At 38.4% G+C, this 22,525-nt stretch overlaps 1 protein-coding gene across 2 annotated transcripts; it reads left to right on the top strand.

Moving 5' to 3' along the window:
* The first annotated feature begins 8,969 nt into the window (after positions 1 to 8,969).
* Positions 8,970 to 21,827, top strand: dnajb2 (DnaJ heat shock protein family (Hsp40) member B2). Of its 2 annotated transcripts, XM_032566954.1 has the most exons (11): positions 8,973 to 12,473; positions 13,678 to 13,773; positions 14,037 to 14,146; positions 14,435 to 14,488; positions 14,651 to 14,764; positions 15,002 to 15,076; positions 15,225 to 15,351; positions 15,481 to 15,551; positions 18,000 to 18,275; positions 21,279 to 21,352; positions 21,488 to 21,827. In XM_032566954.1, the coding sequence occupies exons 2-10, from the start codon at positions 13,709 to 13,711 to the stop codon at positions 21,305 to 21,307; spliced, it is 921 nt and encodes a 306-aa protein (XP_032422845.1). In that variant the 5' UTR covers positions 8,973 to 12,473; positions 13,678 to 13,708; the 3' UTR covers positions 21,308 to 21,352; positions 21,488 to 21,827. The 2 variants fall into 2 exon arrangements, with proteins under 2 accessions (XP_032422844.1, XP_032422845.1); XM_032566953.1 differs by lacking the exons at positions 21,279 to 21,352; positions 21,488 to 21,827 and having other exon boundaries at positions 8,970 to 12,473; positions 18,000 to 21,077.
* Positions 21,828 to 22,525: the final 698 nt, after the last annotated feature.

The following is a 22,525-nucleotide window of genomic DNA, read 5'->3' as shown; positions in this document are numbered from 1 at the left end:
GAATTCAAATAAATAACATAACATACTACATCACAAAGTAGCAAATCCAGGAAGAAGAAACAGGAGAAATTTTACAGATCAAATAATTCAATATAAAACATATAAACTAACACACAAAATAGGTAATGTAAATGCAACAGGTTAAGGTGCTTTTGGTGACAATACTTAATCTTTTTTTTCTAATTTTCTTCTAATGTCACAGAAGTTTCAGATGATAGAAAATAACATTAAAACAAAAAACCTGTGGACAAACAACAGGTCTCACTAAGCTGTAGATGTGTGTTTGTGTCTCACAGAATTTTGGTTAAAACAAGTTTGTTCTTGAAGGTGATAGAGTATTCAGAAATTTTATTCAAGTAATAGCATAGCCTATGTAGAAGTAAAACTACTCCTAAAAGTTTTTATTTTCAAAGTTACTCAAGTACGTAACTGAATAAATGTAACTAGTTACTACACCTCAGCTCATAATCAACATTAACCTCATTATTCAATAAGTACATCAACAACAGTTATGAAAAGCCTTATTTTAATATATTAGTCGGGAATAAGTACAATGCTTGGAGGTGCGAGGATTAAATACTTTAATTTTGTACTGTGTGAATTATTATTTACATAAACGTTGAGCTTATTTCTGTTTACATTAGTCATGGATACAATTGCCTACGTTAACCGTTAGAGAGCAGTAAACACACCGTTTAGACTGAGCGACGTGGCGAGATTGTTCAGTCACTCACCACTTACAGCTTGAAAACTAAACAGCAGCAACAACAAAAGCTGTCCGTGTTTGATTTTATGTGAGTACATCTATGCAGTAAAATTACCCCGGCACAGCAGTCTTTGACCAAGTCCGGTTGCTATTTGAAGAATTTCAAAAATATAAATGGGAAATGCAGTCTGTTTTATTTGCATCCATCCGTTCACCCATCCATCCGGACAAAAAAAAATTACAAAAATGGATAAGACTAGAATAAAAAGCAAGAGAAAAGCAAAACGTCTCACTTTTTTTCCGCTGCATATTTTGATTAATGCATCATTGTTCCTTGCGGCAGGGTGGACAGAAATGTTACTCAGGGAAGCAATATATTGTTGATATTACTCAAGATATTACTCAAGATATATATATATATATATATATATATATATATATATATATATATATATATATATATATATATATATATATATATATATATATATATTGTGTGTGTGTGTATGTTTACTGTTTCTCTAAATTTTTGTTCTTATAAATGTACATTATAAAAAAAATACATTTTGCTGTTTCTCTAAATTATTCTAAAAATATAATAGGAAATATATTAGGGATAGATTATGAATAAAACATATAGTGATATTAACACGAGTTTTATTAGAGGTTTAGATTCGTACTGTTTCTTTGCAGTTGGGTAGGTTTTACAGGTTTAATTTTACCCTGTGTTTGGACTGGAAAATTTAAAATCTACCAACAGTAACGAATGGCGCCATTTTTGTTATTAATGAGCGTGACGCGCATACGCCATGCTGGATAGAAATATGATGCAGCTTCTACGTGAGCAAGATGAGGCTAGCACCTGGCTGCACACAGACACGAAACTGTCGGTCTGATACTCATGAACTTTGGGACCTGGATTAAAAATGATGTTCTCTGATCTCCCAAGACGCGGAATCCGAGCGGACGCCCAGCCTTATGGCTGAAACTTTTGTGGATCCGATTGAAATCGCGTCAGTGTTCATCGAGGCCTAGTTTGGCGCATCGTACTTGACCTACGAGTAGGCAGCAGTGATGGCAAGTAGGTCGCGGGAGCGCCGTGTTTGAAATCGGTGCGTTGGTTATTCGGTAAGTTATTTTTCGGAAGCCTAATTCTAAGTTGGTTGTCGTTTTCCACCGATGACGTTAGTGAAGCCCTTTTTTTGTTCCTAAACAGAGCAGCACACAAGGAGAGACCAGACCATGGCCTCTCAGCGGTGGTTTGTTTTGCTGGTGGCGTCCCTGAAACATCTGAGGAGATATAATGGCATCTGGAGCTACCAGTTGATCGATTTTGGATATACTACAATCAAGCTGAGGATGGTTAGCAGTTGATCGATTATGGATATACTACAATCAAGCTGAGGACTGTTAGCAGTTGATCGATTACGGATATACTACAATCAAGTTGAGGATTCCCTTCAATGAAGTTGAGGATCGCTTCCGTCAAGCTGAGGAATCGCTACAAGGTGCCTGGCGGATCCGCCCGACCCATCAAAGGTTTGTTAAGTCAAAGAACTGTTCCAATGGCGGGTCCAGAAGACATCTCAGGGTATGAGCTGTTGCGGGTTTTGCTATGCTACGCTGCTGATGCTAACGCTGTTTGTTGAAGGCCAACGCTAGGCCTCTTGGTGTGCTGGTTTGGTTTGATTCTCTGCTGAGAGTCAATGAGCTGAGAAGGATTCTGCTGTTGTAAATCCTTCTGTCTTTGGATTTTTAGTGCTGTTTGAAGCAGTTGCTGTGGTCTTGTGACCTGTGGAGGTTTAGGTGTAACTAGAGTCTGATATCTACAATCTGAAGTTCCTGGCTCAAAGTCAGTTGTAATGTGAAAGAAAGAAGGCTGCCAAGGATTTGGCAAATACAGTTTAGAGGTTGTAGGAAGTCATTCAGCTTAGGCTTTGTAAATATCACAATAATAAACCTTGATAACATACCTACTTATTAGTTTTAATGTGGCTATGTTCACATTAGTATAGCTGCATTAGGATAATTATCTTTCCAATGAATATCAAATGTTTTTGGGTGAAGATGAGGTTTTTATATTTCAACATACATTTTTTTTATTTTTTGTACTTAATATTTAGTTTGAAATTTAGGGTCCATACTTTAATAACTCAATAACTCAAATTAATTCAATTTACGTTCAATTTAAACGTGAAAACTGATTAATTTTTGCGCGGGAAAACACGCGGCCTTGTGCAATTTCGTCATGCGACTTAATTTCTTCTGGACGACAACGGAGAGATCTGCTGGAGCTGATTTAATTTCTGCTGGAACTGACTTAATTTGTGCTGGACTACAACGGAGAGATCTTCTGGAGCTGCAGGCCAGACGTCACAGAGGTAATGTTCACACTGTAATCCACCATCTCCTATTTTCAGGTTTTCAGCTGAACTCCATGTTTTCCTTCTGGAGAGGATTGACTGGGACCTGCCCTTCAGAGTTTAAGTTTGTTTTAACCCATTTTTTCTCCTAGACTAAGCAACTGGCCGAGCTTTTGTTGCAAATAACTTTTTTCTTTCTCATAGATAAAGCGCCAAAGGAGCCTCTACTACAACTAACGCTCTTTTCTCCTATAGAAACACTCCTGGAGCAGCTCCTTTTCTTTTTCTGTCTCTCTCTTTATTCTGTCCTTTCAAATCCCCTGGGGTAGTGACGGATGGCCTTTCATACAGAGCCAACTTCTGGTTTTGCTGCAGGGTTCTTCCTGTTAAAGGGAAGTTTATCCTCTCCACTGTCACTACATGCATCCTAAATATGAGGCATTGATTTAGCTTGCTTAACTATTAAAATAATTAAAATAATTGGTGCAGTGTTGGCCTCATTTTGGAAAGTTTTCCTGTTAAAGGGAAGGTTTTCCTCTCCACTGTCACAACATGTATCCTCAACATGAGGCATTGTTTAATCTTTCATAGCTTTTAACCAATGTTTGATAACGCTTTTCTTTTTTTTTTTTGGAAAGTCTTCGTGTTAAAGGGCAGTTTTCCCTTTCTACTGTCACCACATGCATGTTCATTGTGAGGCATTGCCTATGCTTACCTGTAACTTAACAAATTTAAATTGGTGCAACTTTGACTTCTTTTGAAAAATCTTCCTGTTAAAGGGAAGTTTTTCCTCTCCACTGTCACCAGATGAGATCCTCAGTACGACTCATTGCTTTAGCTGAACTATTAACCAATTTAAATAATTGGTGCAGTATTACCCTTATTTTGGAAAGTCTTATCACGTGGATCGTCGGTAGGAGGCATTGCTTAAGCTTACTTGGTGCATTATTTTTCTTTTTTTTTTGGAAAGCCTTCCCGTTAAAGGGAGGTCTTTCTGGTAAAGCTTCCTGTCAAAGGGAAGTTTTTCCTATCCACTGTCACAGCATACTTCTTCAGTATGAGTCTGTGCTTCAGCTTACACAACTTTTAATCAGTGTTTAGCTGCAGTTTTTTTCTGATACGTCTTCCTGTTAAAGAGAAGTGTTTTTTTTTTATTTTCTCCACTGTCACCACATTCATTCTCAGTGTCTATAGTGGTGGATAATGGTTTTGAGCTCGTGGTTGGGAATTTAAGCCCATGTCAACACATGGGCTTAATGGACTGGGAAGCTATGGTATATGGACCGTTAAGTGATGGTATATGGAAGCCGATCAACAGTTTTTGTTGAGATGGAACGACGACACCAGATGGCCTCGGACTGTGAAAGGTAGGAGTGTGAATACAACGCCAGGAAATGTGGTATGGTACTTCCGGTAGCTACTCCTCAAGGCTATGAAGTCATCGGATGAGTTCAAGGAATTTGGTAACAAACGAGTACAATGAAGGGATCAATCTACTCCATGCACAGTGCTCCATGCAAGAAAAACACTATTTGAAAGGTAGTTCTGATCTTTGTTACAAAAGGGTAAAGGGCTTGGGTTCCCCTTCTGTTGAATGTGTGTGAAAACTAACCATCTCAACTTGTAAGGGGTTAATTGCCCTTCGGGCGGGTTTGTGTGAAAAGGAACTCGACCGACGGGTAAGGGGTTAGTAGCCCTTCGGTCGGGTTTGTGTGAAAAGGAACCTGACCGACGGGTAAGGGGTTAATTGCCCTTCGGTCGGGTTTGTGTGAAAAGGAACCCGACCGACGGGTAAGGGGTTAGTAGCCCTTCGGTCGGGTTTGTGTGAAAAGGAACCCGACCGACGGGTAAGGGGTTAGTAGCCCTTCGGTCGGGTTTGTGTGAAAAGGAACCCGACCGACGGGTAAGGGGTTAGTAGCCCTTCGGTCGGGTTTGTGTGAAAAGGAACCCGACCGACGGGTAAGGGGTTAATTGCCCTTCGGTCGGGTTTGTGCGAAAAGGAACCCGACCGACGGGTAAGGGGTTAGTAGCCCTTCGGTCGGGTTTGTGTGAAAAGGAACCCGACCGACGGGTAAGGGGTTAGTAGCCCTTCGGTCGGGTTTGTGTGAAAAGGAACCCGACCGACGGGTAAGGGGTTAATTGCCCTTCGGTCGGGTTTGTGTGAAAAGGAACCCGACCGACGGGTAAGGGGTTAGTAGCCCTTCGGTCGGGTTTGTGTGAAAAGGAACCTGACCGACGGGTAAGGGGTTAATTGCCCTTCGGTCGGGTTTGTGTGAAAAGGAACCCGACCGACGGGTAAGGGGTTAGTAGCCCTTCGGTCGGGTTTGTGTGAAAAGGAACCCGACCGACGGGTAAGGGGTTAGTAGCCCTTCGGTCGGGTTTGTGTGAAAAGGAACCCGACCGACGGGTAAGGGGTTAATTGCCCTTCGGTCGGGTTTGTGTGAAAAGGAACCCGACCGACGGGTAAGGGGTTAGTAGCCCTTCGGTCGGGTTTGTGTGAAAAGGAACCCGACCGACGGGTAAGGGGTTAGTAGCCCTTCGGTCGGGTTTGTGTGAAAAGGAACCCGACCGACGGGTAAGGGGTTAGTAGCCCTTCGGTCGGGTTTGTGTGAAAAGGAACCCGACCGACGGGTAAGGGGTTAGTAGCCCTTCGGTCGGGTTTGTGTGAAAAGGAACCTGACCGACGGGTAAGGGGTTAATTGCCCTTCGGTCGGGTTTGTGTGAAAAGGAACCCGACCGACGGGTAAGGGGTTAGTAGCCCTTCGGTCGGGTTTGTGTGAAAAGGAACCCGACCGACGGGTAAGGGGTTAGTAGCCCTTCGGTCGGGTTTGTGTGAAAAGGAACCCGACCGACGGGTAAGGGGTTAGTAGCCCTTCGGTCGGGTTTGTGTGAAAAGGAACCCGACCGACGGGTAAGGGGTTAGTAGCCCTTCGGTCGGGTTTGTGTGAAAAGGAACCCGACCGACGGGTAAGAGGTTAATTGCCCTTCGGTCGGGTTTGTGTGAAAAGGAACCCGACCGACGGGTAAGGGGTTAGTAGCCCTTCGGTCGGGTTTGTGTGAAAAGGAACCCGACCAACAGGTAAGGGGTTAATAGAAGGTAACAATAAAAATAACATTGCAATGACCGACAGAAAAGGCCATTATCACCTCCACTGCCGATGGACGACCTCAGTGATCCTGCCATTAGGCTCAGAAGTCTTCCTCAAGAAATGCAGGTATTTTGCTATTATTTAAGAGATCTTTTAAGTTTTTGAAATGTGCTGATTTCAGAGTTGTTAAAAGATTTGTCCTTAAACCTGTACCCGTCTTGTCTTTCTATCCTGTTGTCCTTCAGGAATCCTTCTGGTTCATCTGATTTTTTTTCATCTCGGAATTCGCCCTTCATCGGACCCCAATCGACAGATGGAAGAAGCCCTCATCGCTCCAACAACGACGGAAGAAGCCCTCATCGCCCCAACAACAACGGAAAAGGCGCTCATCACCCTCCCTCCCCCCTGCTGATGGATGACCTTAATTACCCTACCATCGGTCTCAGTCTTCCTGAACAAATGCTGCAGGTATTTTGCTGTCTGATATTTACAAGTGGGAGTTTTTGAAACTATTCATTGAGTTCTTAAAGGGTTAAACCTGCACCCATCCTATTGTCCTTCAAGAACGCTCCACGATCATTGCCCCAACAACAGAAAAGAACCTCATCGCCACCCTGCTGATGGATGACCTTAGTGACCCTAACATCAGGTTCAGCAGTCTTCCTCAAGAAATGCTGCAGGTATTTTGCTGTTATTTTATGGTTGCATGTTTGTGAAAAGTGACAATTTCATTCTGAGTTAAGGGTTTGACCTTAAACCTTCACCTGTCCTGTTGTCCTTCAGGAATCCTCCCGGATCATGTTGTTTTTGTCTCGGATTTTGCCCTTCATCGCCCTGCCCCATTGACCGACAGAGGAAAATGATTGAACTTAAAACGATTATCAAAACGACTTCAGTTTCTTTTTCAGTTTCTGGATAAGTCTTCAGTCTGGTACTTTGGTCTTATCTAGCCATTGTTGTGTGTGTGTGTTTTTTTTGTTGTTATTTTATGGACAAATTTGCTTCGAGAATTCATAATTAATTTTGTTTTGCTTATTTATTTTAGATATTTAAAATGTCTTCCAATTTAATCTATATTGATTTTTGAGAATGTGTTCTTGCGTTACCATGGTTATGGCATTGATTATGAAAAGACTTAGATTGGTTTATTGTGATCTGTTTATTTATTCTGCTGTTTGTCATTTTCTGTTTCTATGACATTATTTATTTAAACTGTTTTTGTTTTCTGTATTTTTTCTTTTCCATAGATTCTACACTTGGTCTGGTGTTCTGATTGGCTGTGGTTTCTTGCTGGAAAAGAGCATTGGCTGACATGATGCTGCCATCACCTAACCGTTCTCCCTCTCCTTTTCATTTCCATGAACATGGAAAGTTCTCCTGATCAGCAGACCTGTTGTGTCTCTGCTCTGTCTTCTCTCACCTCCAGTCTGTCAGGCAGATGCCTGCTGGTCCTGATCCGAGTTCTGGTTCTGCTGGAAGTTTCTTCCTGGTAGAGGGGATTTCTTCTTCTCCACTGTCACTACATGCATGATCTGTATGAGGGACTGCTGTAAAGTCAACAACTCAACACAAGCGATTTGCTGTCGCCCCCTGCTGGTCAGTTGGAGTGAATGCTGTAAGTAATGACTCCATACAATCTGTTGGGTTTCGTTTGGTACAAACTTTAAACTACTTTAATAATCAACTGAACTTGTTGTACTAGCTATTGGAATACATGTGATTGGAGTAAAATTACTTCAAAGTCCATTGAGATAACATTTGTTGTGAATTGACAATATATAAAATTGCACTTTCAAACTAATGAGCCCCACCAATAAACGATATAAAACAAAAACCTCAAAAGTAGATACCAAAATGTTCAAAACCCCAAAAGTAGATATTGAAACGTTCAAAACCCCAAAAGTAGATATCGAAACGTTCAAAACCCCAAAAGTAGATATCGAAACGTTCAAAACCCCAAAAGTAGATATCGAAACGTTCAAAACCCCAAAAGTAGATATTGAAACGTTCAAAACCCCAAAAGTAGTTATCGAAACGTTCAAAACCCCAAAAGTAGATATCAAAATGTTCAAAGCTTATAATTATAACGTTAATTCACAACAATGTTGTTAAGGCATTTTACGAAAAGTCATTTCAATTTAGTGAAATTCCTATTGATTAAAGTTATCAATTCATTAGGTTCAGTTAATTATAAAGTAGTTTGGAAGGTTTGTACCAAATAGAACCCAACAGATTGTATGGAGTCATTACTTATGGCATTCACTCCATCTGCCCAGCAGGGGGCGACAGCAAATTGCTTGTGTTGGGTTGTTGACTTTACAGCAGTCCCTCATTCAGAGCATGGATGTAGTGACAGGGGAGAGGAAGAACTTCCCTCTACCAGGAAGAAACTTCCAGCAGAACCAGAACTGGGCTCAGGACTAGCAGGCATCTGCCTGACCGACTGGAGGTGAGAAAAGACAGGGCAGAGACACAACAGGTCTGCTGATCAGGAGAACTTTCCATGTTCATGGAAATGAAAAGGAGAGGGAGAACGGTTAGGTGATAGCAGCATCATGTCAGCCAATGCTCTTTTCCAGGAAGAAACCACAGCTAATCAACGCAAGACCAGGCGTAGCTTCTATGGAGAGAAAAATAATAATAAAATAGTTAAAGGTTTTGTTTCTAACTAAACCCAGGTTATGGGTTATTTTAAGTCTAACTAAACTTCTTGTTTAGTTAGAAACACCAGAGCGCCACCTTCTGGCCTCTCTCCAGTTCAGTTTAGATTAAAGAACTGTTTCTGGCTTTGTTTTTTTCCCCTCCGTGGGCTGCCACCTTAACGTGGTGGAGGGGTTTGAGTGTCCCAGTGATCCTAGGGCTCATTTGGGTCGGATCTGCCGGGGCAAACGGGTCCTAGGTGAGGGATCGGACCAAGAGCAGCCCCAAGATCGCTTAGAAATATAAACACAGAATGTTCCTATTTAGAGATGGCGATATAGACAGGGTTTCTGCTTACAAAAAGAGCTATAGACAGAAGTCAGTTTCTCCCAGTGTTTTATCAGCCTTGCGGGCCACCAGGCTTTATTTCCCCCCACCATGCTTTGGGGTATTTTAAATGGGGATTTTTCTCCACAACTGACAGTAAAGACAGTTTAAGCTAAAGGTTAATAGTTGAGACGTTGAACTGACTGAGGAGTTGTGTACCAATTGTGCTGTCCCATCAGTTGTCCGTTGGATTCACACACTGTTATTTCTGAGTTTTGATGCCTGATCATGCACCTTAGACTTTCTGTAACTTAAAATTTTTTAACCCAAACATGCAGCAGACCACTGATGGATGATTCCTCAGCTCTTCCACTGGGCTCAGCAGGTTTTCTAGAGGAAACCCTGAAAGTTTTCCCAGGTGACGCTTCCTTATCTCCATTTTGACTTGAAACATTCTTAGCAATCTGCCTTAAGGAATGCTGCAGGTATTTTGCTGTTTATTTTAGTAATATTTAAAAGTGAGTTTTTGAAAAGGGATTTCATTCTCGAGTCGTTAAACCTGCGCCTGTCCTGTTGTTGCCTTCCGTCCTCAATCTCCATTTATTTACATGATTTGTTTCTCGATTTCTACCAAAAACTGGATGAAAAGTATTCAGTCTGGTGCTTTGTAAACAAAATTGGTTTAGTTGAGACCAGACACTTCATAATTCCTTTTATTTTGTAGTTTCTGTTTATTTTTTTAGGATATTTTTAAATGTCTTCCAGTTCCAGTGTTAAATGTTCAATATGAAGAGGACTTCTTCCCTTTGGTTCTCCACTCAGCTGCTTCTTTCTTCTCAGTTGGGTTTTTAAAGTTTATTGGTCTTTGAGAATGTGTTCTTGCATTATGCTATAGCCATTGTATTAATAGAAAATGGTCTCATTACCATTTTACCGTTTATGGCAATAACTTCTCAGGCAATTTATCATCCAGCAAAACTTATTGTGACAGTCATTGACAAATTTTGCTGGACAATAAATTGTCCCAGAAGTTATTGCCATAAACGACAATGTTGTTTTAAACATTGAGTCTGATTTCCTTGATGAAATCAGACTCCGGTACCGTCAGTAGTGAGCCGAATGGGTTAGCTGTGTGTCGCTACGACTCGCTCATTTGAGGCGCCATTGCTGGGGGAGATTTGAGATCAAACAACCTCACCTATTGAGTTTGAGTCACTACGTCACACTGAGCCGATGGACACCGGAAGAGAGGAGACACAGTGAGCTTCTCTGCTGGGCAGATTCGAGAGAAGAAAATGAGAATTTAATTCTACCGTCCTGCTTCTCTTCATTCTTCCATTCTGGTTCCCTTCATTCATGCATCCAACCTGGTTCTTTCCCTCCCTCCATCCATCATGGCTCCATCCATCCATCCATCCATCCATCATGGTTCTCTACATCCTGGGACCCCCTCTCCCTCTCTCCTGGTTCCCTTCATCCATCCATCCAACCTGGTTTCCTGGGAATTACGTGACCATTTTGATTTCTTTACAGGGATGTTCTCACAATCTGTTAAAAGAAAAATTAATAAAACCAGAAAATCCTTGATGTTTGTCTTTGAAAGTGGAGATTCGACATGAAGTTTCCTTTGAGATGACAGAAAAAGAGACGATATTAAACATCGGGGACAATGTTATCTCCAATGTTTAAAATTGTAAAGGATGTTTAACGTTGTCCCCAATTTTGTATTTTATCTCCAGTGCTTAACATTGTCCTTGATGTTTAAGTTTATAGCTGATGTTTACTGTATCTGGAATGTTTTACTTTATCTCCAATGTTTAACGCAAAAGCAAACTTTTCCAGAGATGAAGTTTGACATCTGATAAACATTGGCAATAATGTTAAACATCAAGGGTAACGTTAAGCATTATCCTAGATTAAGTAAAAAATCAGGGATGTTAAATATCTTGCATGTTAAATGGTAAACATCGGATGGCATTAAACAGCCACAATAATACTGAATGTTAAACCTCAGACATAACGATAACCAATGGTGGCTAAAGCTTAACATTGACAATATTAAAATATTGGGGGCAACTTTATTTTCACACGATTTATTAATTTGATTTCAAGTCTACGAATCTTAGATCCTTAAAGTGTTTTTAATTAAAAGTCTGAAGTTCAATAACGAAGTTCTACCTTTTTCATTTACAACTCTGAAATTAGTAATTCAATTATAGTAACACATGTACTGTAGAAGTCCATAATACTTGGTTAATTAGGGAAAATTGACCGTTTATCCCAGAGTGCAATGGTTAAACACACAGAATTTCTAGGTGTACATTGGCAAGGAGTTAATAATTATTCTGCTGCTGTATGATTATTTAAATTGTCTATTACTATTATGTATCCGTAGATTTTCTTGTCTTATGAGTTATTTTTTAGCCATTTTGTTTATGTAATATAATTTGTTGACTCTTTAGCAGAGCGTATGGAACAGGAATATTATAACATGGTTTTAATTTAAAAAATTTGATTATTAGGGCATTGTAAGTCATTAAATTGTATAGGATTAAATAAGTGTTCCATATTAATACGCAAAAAGAGTTTGCGGTGATCTGTATTTGTAGATGTCTGTGTTTAATTTAATTTCAATATGAACTTTCCCCTGTCTGATACTATTTCATTCTTACAGACGCATGTATTTAAAATATCTTTAAAAAGGTAGGATATTCTAAAAAGAGTAGTGCATACAACTGCTATAGCTTTTCATTTTAAACGGATAGGGTATTCTGTCGAAGGAAGTGATATTTTTGTGGTTTTGTCGTGTATATAAATTGTTCCAATGATGTGCCAAGCATAACTCCAAATCTTCGGTCTCGCCACTCAAAGAATTTTATCCAATGATAATATTTAACATTAACACAAGACGGGTAGCACAGATAGTCAGAACATCGGTTTTTTAATTAACGTAGTTGAATCAACCATAGACATGGGAATCAACAAGCACAACATGAGAGTGGGCGGGGCTTGTTACGTATAGTAAACGCTGGTATTTTCTAGACGCCTTCTGTCCGCTCGCAGTGACGTAGCGGGCACGGCTCAGACCAGCACTCAACGTAAACTGGGTTAACGGTCTTCCTGTCCTCCCTACTGAAAACACCGGGAGCACCGCACCAGGGCTTAACCAGAACTGTAGTGACACTGTATCGCTGCAAAACATATTCGTGACGAGACATCTTGGAAGTAAAACAGAAGAGGGAGGTGGCTACTTGGTTGTCACAAGAGAAAATTATTCCACAAGACACATCAACTGTCATCTGTAAGGAAGGCAAACGGCTCAACTGCCTGGATCGTAACACTTGAAAGGTAGGTCATGTTTGTCTGTAGCATTTAAGGTGTGGCTACCACCAGCTAACATTACACTCCATAGTACACACACATTTGGTTTGTTTACAATAAACCCAAATTCACCATAAAAGGAATATGTGGCTCTGATATTATGAAACAATGGTAACTCCCCCAACTCTACGCACTGAAACAGCACAGCACTTGTGCGTGTAAGTATACATTTGCCGTGTTTAGGCTTCTTATGGCCTACTGTTATGACAGCAGCAGTTGTCAGATGCCACAGTCCTGCATATAACACAGAAATAACACTTGTGTGAGCGCATGGAGTTCCCCGAGGGGAGATAAAAAGTTAAGTTTAGTTTCTTTTCTCCTGAGCCGTGAAGCCCCCTCTGCTTGAAAACTGCTGTAGCAGGAGACTAACGAGATTGGCATGATGGTTAACGTGTTGTAGCTATTATAAATTTGCTACACTGAGGTCAAGGACACTAGAATTCTTACTTTAGAAATTGTTTTTAATGCTTTAAACAAACTACTATTTTTAACTGAAGTAAGCTGATATTTGGGATTTAAAGAGATTTTTTACTATTTTTAAAAAGTACTTAAAAGTAACTGTACTATACTTTAGCAATGAGCACAGCATAGTGTTATTTTAAGCATCAATTTGCAATGCATGTGTCACATTATTCTTATTATTATGATTCTTATTATTATATTATTATTTAATTAACATAGCCACCTTTAATGGAAATTAACTCATTATGGATTTTTTATTAGCAAGCATATTTAAAAAATAAAAATAAAAAAAAAAATGCCGCTTTTTAAAACATGCTTTAAAAAGCATCATGTTTTCTAAATCTGATGCATGATTAACTCCTCAGATAGCTTTACTTTACAAAACATATAGCTGGTTTGGGAACCAGCTATATGGTTCCTTCTGTAAAGGAAGAAATAGTTTGAAATTTTGTTAATTAAATTTAAAGCTGGAGAAACTAAACAATCCACTATGCATTTTTCATGCACAGTATTGTTTTTATTTTATGACATCTTTGCTAAAATATGTATCAAGAATATTTTATTTAATATTATTTTGATAAGAATTTGGTGATTCTGCCACAGCTGTTTAACATGCATTTTTGTAATTGCCTTAATGGACAATAATATTCAGAAAGGCATTCACCCAGATTAAATATAAGTGAAATATGAGTAAATGATTGAATTTCAGAGTGGTGTTCTAAAGAGTGACGGGAGGCGATATGGTGAACTATTATAGTGTGCTGGGAGTGTCCAGGAATGCCTCGCAGGATGACATCAAGAAGGCGTAAGTACAATAAGAGTAATTGATGGTTGTCTTTATTTTCAAAAGAAATAAAGTTATTTTGAAAAAAAGAACTTTATTTCAAATGTAACTTATTACTGGTCTGGCCATTTAGGCTTGGCTAAATGAGAGGACATTTATAATTTTTAGTTTCAGTTCCATTAATACAACTATTTTTATAATAATGTTATGCTATAAAAGATGTTTATTCAGTTTGTGTGGTTGTATATTTGGTATTGGCATTTGTTTTTGAATATCTGGTGCAGGTACAGGAAATTGGCCCTAAAATGGCATCCGGATAAAAATCCAGACAACAAGGAAGAGGCAGAGAGAAAATTCAAAGAACTTGCTGAGGCCTATGAAGTTCTTTCTGACAGTAAGTCATAATTTAAAGATTTGTGTTGGTGTGTTTTAAACTCTTCACACTTTACTCAATTAAACCAAAGTTAGAATAAAAAAACTTTTCTTGCCAGTCGATGAGATCCTCTTTCAAACAATCAAAAAAATTGAGGTCTCTTATTCACAAAGTTCTAACGGTGCAGTATTTAATATTCAGTTTTAACATATTGGTATTAATTTTTCAACCTAACACTTGTGTGTTTATATGTGTTGAAAATTGTTGTAAAAAACAGTCATTTATGGGTGCTTTTTTTTTTTTTAACAGAAAGCAGACGAGATGCATTTGACAGATATGGAAATGACAATGTGAGACACTCAGGTAAATACACGTACCCTGATGTATGGAAGATCAATAGTTATTAGGCAACTTACTGTAATTGCTAACATTTGACATTAGCAATCTTCAACTTGTTTTCCAGTTATTCATATAATGATACTTGCTTTTTCCTCATCCACTAACTCTGACATCATAATTTCCCAGGTTCTACCACTACAGACTTCTCAGACCTCCCAGAATTCACCTTCACATTTCGCAATCCAGATGAGGTGTTCAGAGAGTTTTTTGGTGGACAGGATCCTTTTGCTAGCTTTTTTGGTATGTCAAACTGTTGGGACAAGATTCAATTATTTTCTCTCCATGACTTTAAAACATTTTTGAATTTTCTTCTCAGTTAGGAAATAGATGTATATTAATGAAAAAGTCATTAAAGTAACTGATCTCACCTGTACTGGACAAAAATTACATTAGTGGAATCATCATCCCTTTCCTTGATGCCGTTCCTTCTATATTTATGGGCTGATATATGCTAACATGACTGCATTTCTCATCCAGATGACTTTGCATCGTTTGGAGTCCCACATTCTCGCCTTGGCCCCGGTCGATTTTTCTCTTTTCCCTCATCTGGAGGTAAACACCTAAGGGCTCAATGCAGCAATAAGCAATTTCATATTATGTTTTCAGTTAAAATAGCTTGTTAACTCTTATTTTTTAACAAATGCTGGATATCTGCAAAAATTCCTGTTTTCTTTTTCTTTTCTTTTTTGCTTTTCTGAAGTTGAATTTAGCTCCTTTTCCTCCTCTTTCGGTGGTATCGGTGGGATGGAGAGCATGGGAGGATCTAACTTCAGATCGGTTTCTACCTCCACTCGCATTGTAAATGGAAAAACCACCACCACCAAGAAGTATGTGAAACCTCCCCTTATAAAACCATTCAGCCAATTAAATACTTCCATTAAAGTAAATTTTTCTTTCAGATGAAGTGCATTTTTTTCTTCTTTCTTTTTACTAATCCTAGTTTGTTTTATTTGCAGGATAAAGGAAAATGGGAAGGAGAGGATAGAGATTGAAGAGGATGGGGTATTAAAGAGTGTTCTTGTCAATGGTAAGAAACTGAACACTATAAGTGGTGAGAAATTTGGAAATATTTTATTTTAGTCATTAGTATATTTTTCCATTCTCACTTCATTTGGTAACTCTGTTAACCTTTCTCCAGTTGTCATGTTTATAAAATGGAATAATTCCTATTCAATCTATCATGAAAAATATAGCCTGCATATTTAAGTTCTTTAAATAAGAGCTAAGAGTTTTATTGACTTTTATTGTGTTTATGTTATTATTATTATTAGTAATTTAAACAGACACAAATGCCTGTTTAAATTACTGATATCTGAGATCTAAAAAATGAGACCATTGTAAATCACTTCCAGACTTTTTCCATCTTTATTGTGAGATTATTCTAAGCAATTCAACTGAAAAACAAACAAGTCTGTTAATAGGAAATGCATATTAAACTAAAAAAAGTTAACATATGGGTTCTCATTCTTAAAGCCACTGTATGCAATGTTGTTAAAACTGTCACTATGTTGTGACAGCATGGTGTAAGAGATAATCTGAAAAAATCTATTTCCTCCAAAAATTGAATGAAAATAATGTACTAAAACTAGGAGGAGTAATAGTTGTGACTATTTTGGAAGTCATTGATCATGTCTACTAGTCATGGCAGCAGGGGTGGATGGCCGTCTGGCACACCAGGCAATGCCGGGTGGGCTGATGGACAAATTTGGGCTGGCCTGAGGCTGTTAAAATGTAACCAAAAGAGTATATTAAAAATAATTTTTATCGACTGCAACGTCCCACTGCTTAATTTTCTTAACGGATCTTCTTGGACTAATCCAAAGAAATCCCTCAGACCTTCTTGGCCTGCCCCTCTTGTCTCTTCCAAGGTTATACATTTTTCATTTCATCTGACCGCTGTAGAGAGGCAAGTGGATATTTGGTGTGGCGGGCCCAGAAAAGCTGCAAGAAGAAAAGCAAAAAAGCCCCTGAATGGATGCAGAAAAGCCAAACTAACTCATATGTTTACCACGCAAACTTCGACCGCTGGAATAGATTGAGGGCTGGAGAAGCAGGGAGAATTAGCGATACAGTGGATTCGTCATCGTCGGAGGAGGATGAGAGACGTGACCCAGAGATAGATTGAGGAAGAGGTCAGATTAGCTGCTGTCGCCCCGGTAAGAAGGAATCGAAATGTTCATGAAGACGCACATTTTACATGGGGAGGAGGGCAGGTTGGGGTGTGTGAGTAAATATTTTAGAGGGGAAGACAACATCTAAGCTGGCAACACAAAAAGCACAAAAGTAAGGAAAAATAGAACAGTTAGAAAAAAAATGATTAGACACCTTTTTACTAAATAATATCTGGGGGAGTTGTAGCCAAAATGCGGAAATGCTCAGCATAAGAAATGATCACAAGACTTATTTTATTTAATCAAACTTAAAACTTGGCTAATAATATTAGGTTGTAGTGTTATGTGGGATTGGTGCACAAAACTGGAGTTTTCTGCACAAACTATAAAAGAGTTTGTGCAGGTCGTGAGTTCAACCCTCATATAACCCTCATATAGCATTATAGCATTTGTTTTGTAATAATTCTATTCTAAATTAATATGGCATTTGCTGTGCAACTTAGTATGTTATTTTGATATAAAGTTATGGTTTGCAGCAAGTGTTACGGCCTCCAGTAATTTTTTATCATAAAATCTTACTGAAATATTGCTTAGGTGAAATATTTGATTTATCATTGGTAACCAGAGAAAAACATTAGTCAAATTCTCTTTGTTTTTCATAGTTTAAGGAGCCACTTGGATGAAGAGCTCTTTATTTTGCATGGATACAAGGTCTCACTGTGACCATAATTATGTTTTTGTATAAACAGTATATTACAGAAAACAGTGAGAAGAACTCTCTAGAAGAGTTTCCTTGACATCCATTTTTCCACTTCAGTATGGGAATTTTGACACTGTGACCTGAAGGGTGGTGAAAGAACATGCAATTTTTTTACCACGTACACAATAACCTCCTCCATGTAAGCTGCTGTGCTTTATTTTAATTTTTGAAACAATACAGTCTGCGTATATATCGTCTGGTATGTTGCGTACCTTTGCATATCATATAAATAATTATAATGGGCAGCCATGGCCAAAAATGCAAGAGCCGTTTCTTTGATCCCAGTCCAGCTCTGTATTGTAGCCCTACTCTGTTTCATTCTGCAACAGCTTTGAATTAATTTTTATGCCTATTTACACTTCATGATCCAAAAAACATTGATATATGAAAGTGTTTATTTTAGCCAACATGGCAATTTTTTTCCCCTAAAAATGCAAATGTTTTATCCAATTCTGAAGGTTATAATGGTGGGATTGTTTCACCCACCGCTCTAACACTACTACATATAACATGAAGACTAATCTTGAGTATCTTTATAAGTAGTTAATTTGTTTTACTATATGATATATAAACATAACCACGTCTTGGTGTGTGTTTCTCGTAGGTGTGGAAGATGAAATGGCTCTCGCAGTGGAGCTCAGCAGAAGAGAAGGAGAGAAGTCCTCTAAGAAATCCTCCATCATGAACGGATCAGCCCCCCACTACGACCGCTCTGCAACTCCACATCGCTCATTTAGTGCAGCTTCCAGCTACAACCATGTGGCTACAGGGGACAGTGAAGATGAAGAAGAAGAAGATGAAGACCTTCAGATGGCTTTGGCATGCAGCCTGTCAGAAATGGAGGCCAAGCAGAAAGCCAATTCTACCAACTTCATATCAGGTGCTGGGGGTAGGGGCAGAACCAAATGCGGTAAAATTGGGGGCTGCACGGGAGAAGGGCTTGTAAATGGACAAAAAGTTCATTTGTCCAGTGGTTGCAAAATAGCTGCAGGAGAGCAAGATGATGGAGGTCAATTTAAACCTGGCACAAGATCTGGAAATATTATTGAAAAGAAGCAAAAAGAAACCAAAGAGCCAGCCACTGCTGCTACTGCACTTCCGAGTGAAGAAAAGGTCAAACCTGCAGCAAAAACATCTGAAGGCTGTGTGAAAAAGAAAATGTGTGGGTGTGTTATGTCCTAGTGTGGTTTAAATGCATATTTGGGAAGGTTTCCCATGCTTTTACTTACCATGGTGTCAGCTAACCACACTACATTGTGAGTGCAAAAATCCTTCTTCAAGACTAAAGATTTTGATGTCAAAAATAGCAGTTGAAAGAAACAAACTTTAAAGTCTTGCAGGTGTTTGTTTTCAGTGTGTAATCTTGACTTCTGCACATGAGGTCAAATGAACCTCAGAATTAAACCTGTTTGGATTTGTAGCTGCAAAGGATATCAAATGATTGTTTCTGAATGACTGTGCATGTGCCAGTTTTAATATTTCCACAGATGGGAAAGGGAATGTCTGAGTAGGATAAGAGCTGACAGGTCTAATGGGTCGGAAGTTAGATGAGAAACACTTCAAGTTTTGTATTCTTAATAGAAATTGTTAGAAATTGGAGATAGTGTGTTTTTGGATTTGAGCTACAAGAGATTTGGTTTCAGTGAGAAGGTTTGAACTGGGATTGTTCTTTAACAGGTTGGTGCTAAGGAATAGGGTAAAAAAAAATTTGATTCTTTTTAAGGAACAAGCAAAAAGCCTTATAACAATGAAATATGTAAGACTGGCTCTCTTTCTGTATGTCTGAGTTTGTGGGTTAACTGCAATTCTGCCACAGAATGTTCTCGTTCAGACTTTATGCCAAAGACTGAGTAATTGAAATGTGCCAAACCAATGTCAGTCTGAAACAACAAACTGAAATCAAAAAGCATAACACAGGACGTTCTGTGGCAGTTTTTGTCTATTTGATTAAATAAGTCTTCTGTAATTTACTGAGACTCATTGATTAAAAATTAAATTATTTGAAGCACAAAGTTTGAACTTAGACATGTTCAAAATGCACACAATTTTCTTAACAATCTACCTTAAAGAACAGTGTAATTAAATATGTACAGTGCCTTGGGAAAGTACCTCTTGGATAATTCCAGCTTAAACATTTTCTACAGCCAATGTAGGCGAAAGGCGTGCCAAATGAAACTTTTTGATCTAGATGATAAGCACCTTAAATAATGCCCAACCTAACACAGAACATCACCTTCAAGACACCATCCCCATTGTAAGACATGGTGGTGGCAGCATCATTCTGTGGGTATGTTCTTCTCTAGGGAGAGTGAAGATGGTCGGAGTTGACTGGAAGGTGAATAGAAGTACAGAGAAACGTTGTGAAGAGTCTGCAGAAGAGTGGGAGATGTGGTCGAGGTTCACCTTCCAGTGGCACTGAACAGACAACCATAGCTAGAGTAGAATGGTTTACATCAAAGTATCTTTATCTGTTAGAAAGGCCTTCTCAAATACTTTAAAATGGATGCTAACTGATTGAATCTATCCAATCTAACTAAGCTTGATCTGTTTTATTTTTTGGTTAAAAATGCCTTTAGATATGCAAAGATGTGCAAAGACATACTCTAATGGATCAGGAGAGCTGATGGTATTAAGGTGCAGCTTCAGAATACTATCAGAGCTACACTTACCTTGTATTGGATTGTTGTGACTTCAGGGAGGTAGTTGGTCCTTCAACTGGAGGTCACTGGTTCAATTCCCAACTTTCTCAGTTTTCATTCAGTGACCTTGGGCAAGAGACTAAAATCCCACGTTGCTTCACAATGTGTTGGCTACTGGTAAGCTGCTTTAGATAAAAGCATCCTCTTAAATGATAAAGTGTAACTTTGTCACTGCTATTTTTTCTTTTTAATATATAACCAACAGATGAAGACAACAGCAAATCAATTACTTTACTAATTCACAAGAATGTGAGGTTCTGCTCACTCACTAATAGCTGCCCTTTATATTTGTATGCACTTTTTACTCTCACCATTGCACTGTAATGGCACATTACTTAAACCACAGTAATAATTCTTTATGTGCACATCAAAGTGTAAAATTTAATAGGGACACAGAGCTTGTGTGCGTGTTAGTGTGGGCTATTGCTATAATTGGTGCTGTCTGATTTGAAAAAACCTTGTTTTAGACCTTGAATGAGGTAAAAGTCATGTTTAATGGTACAGTAATAACTGTGAAAACGATTGTTGTTTTTGTGAAGATTGCATCTTAAGTTAAGAACAGTCTTGTTGGTGCCAAATTCCAAAACATTAAAAGTAAGTTACCAGCAGTGTCTAGTGTTAAAGGTACATTTCAGGCAGCATCTGTCTGACTTGTTTTTCTGGCTCCTCATACACGTTAATGTTCTGGCATTATTACATTTCATCAGTGCTTTAACTGTTTTATGTTGTGACTGTTTTGGATAAAATTATTACCGTCACTGGCAGAGGGAAAAGAAATAAAGGAATTATTTTGAAAGAATAAAAGATCATTCCTCCTCTTAATAGTTAGTGTGAAGAACAACACACTTAACAATAAAGAGGAGGAATGGTAGAATGTTGTATTAATTGCCTTGCAATATTGTTCTAGTTTGCACTACAATGTTTTTTTTTTTTTAAACATTGCTTAATGGATAATGACAAATAAAAATTGAGCCTAAAGATGAGTTTGGATTATTCTTTTCAGGTTTTTATATTGCCTCTTTCAATCATCTTACTGTGTCTGAAATGATAGTTATATTTTTATTTCCGACTGGTATGGATAATGGATATAAATCATGTCTCATGATTTACATGATCAAATATTTCATTTTAATCTCGGTGCATGAGTGAAAGCCCTGTCTTATACTTTATGCTTCCTGTTTCAGACTCAGACTTCAAGGCCTTCACAAGCTAACCTGATTGGCTCTTGCTGCTTTGTGCCCTTAAGCCCAACTCAGAGGTAAAGGACCAGTGTGACTCTGAGACACCCTGAACATTAAAGATTTTTCTCTCCTTCCTTTTGATCCCAATGTAGCTTCCTACTGATCATCTTTAGATAAACTGTAACATCTCATTTTAACATCTGTTTTTGCAGGTCAAAGGTCATACTCGCTACAATGCACTTTCTCTGCCCAAGAGGTCTCCCATCTCGGAATTAAACTTTAAAAAACTTTGTATTTCTTACTTTGTGTGTCTGTATTTGCAGCTGTTGATAAAGAAAAAGAATGGGTTGAAAACCAAGAAAAGAGTTCTCTGTACTATAAAGTTTTTGATTGATTCTTACTAAAGCTCTGCTTTAGAAAGCTGGTACAAAATATGTAAATCTTGTTCAAAGATTAGGAAATGACATATTTGCTTAATGAAGTTATTGGACAAATTAGGAACAATATCTTCAAGACATAAAGCAGAGGAAATAAAGATTTTCCCACTTTTTACTTTGATTAATTTTGTATTAATTTCCCTGTTGTTGGAAGAAGGATTAATTGTAAACATGGACGCACAGTGAAATCTGCTTTTGACCAGAATCAGCTGAATTGAACTTGATTGGGCCTGACAGGCTGGTCTAAAACTCAATTGGTCATTTTTTTCTGATCAGTGAATACATACACCATATGCAAGATCTGTGGAAAGTATGAGTCATGGGAGGCCGGCCTTGAAGCTTTCTGAGATGTTCAAAAATGAAGCCAGAGAAAGAAAATAAGAAACTTTTTACAATTATTCATGTCTGTTGGTTATCCAAGCTGTAAGTAAGTGAGATTTGGAAAGACTTTCAGCAGATAACAGGAAGGCTACTTTCTGCACAGTCAAGTTACTCGGTTTTTATTCTTTTTGAGTTTTCAACCTCTGTCATGGAACTTTCTGGATCTGGAAGTGTTGGCAGCATTTTGGAAAAGTTAGGATCTACATTCTCTGGGGAATGCAGAGAGCAAAGCCAACTAGACTAATCACTAAAATAAAATTCCAAAGATGTTTTTAAAATAAATTTCCCTAATAATTTTTATTTATTTTATTAATGTTGGTAAAAAACCTTGTTGTAAAACAACTGCTCTCACACACTGGATAGAATTTGATCTGTTTTACATATTTTTAGCTAGAAATTGTAATCAACTGAAGTTGCTATCAGAGGGTCAAA

This window comes from Xiphophorus hellerii, chromosome 7 (assembly GCF_003331165.1).
Source record: "Xiphophorus hellerii strain 12219 chromosome 7, Xiphophorus_hellerii-4.1, whole genome shotgun sequence".
Classification (NCBI taxonomy): Eukaryota; Metazoa; Chordata; class Actinopteri; order Cyprinodontiformes; family Poeciliidae; genus Xiphophorus; species Xiphophorus hellerii.
The sequence above is the reverse complement of the archived record's forward strand: the minus strand, read 5'-3'. Positions and strand labels throughout refer to the sequence as shown.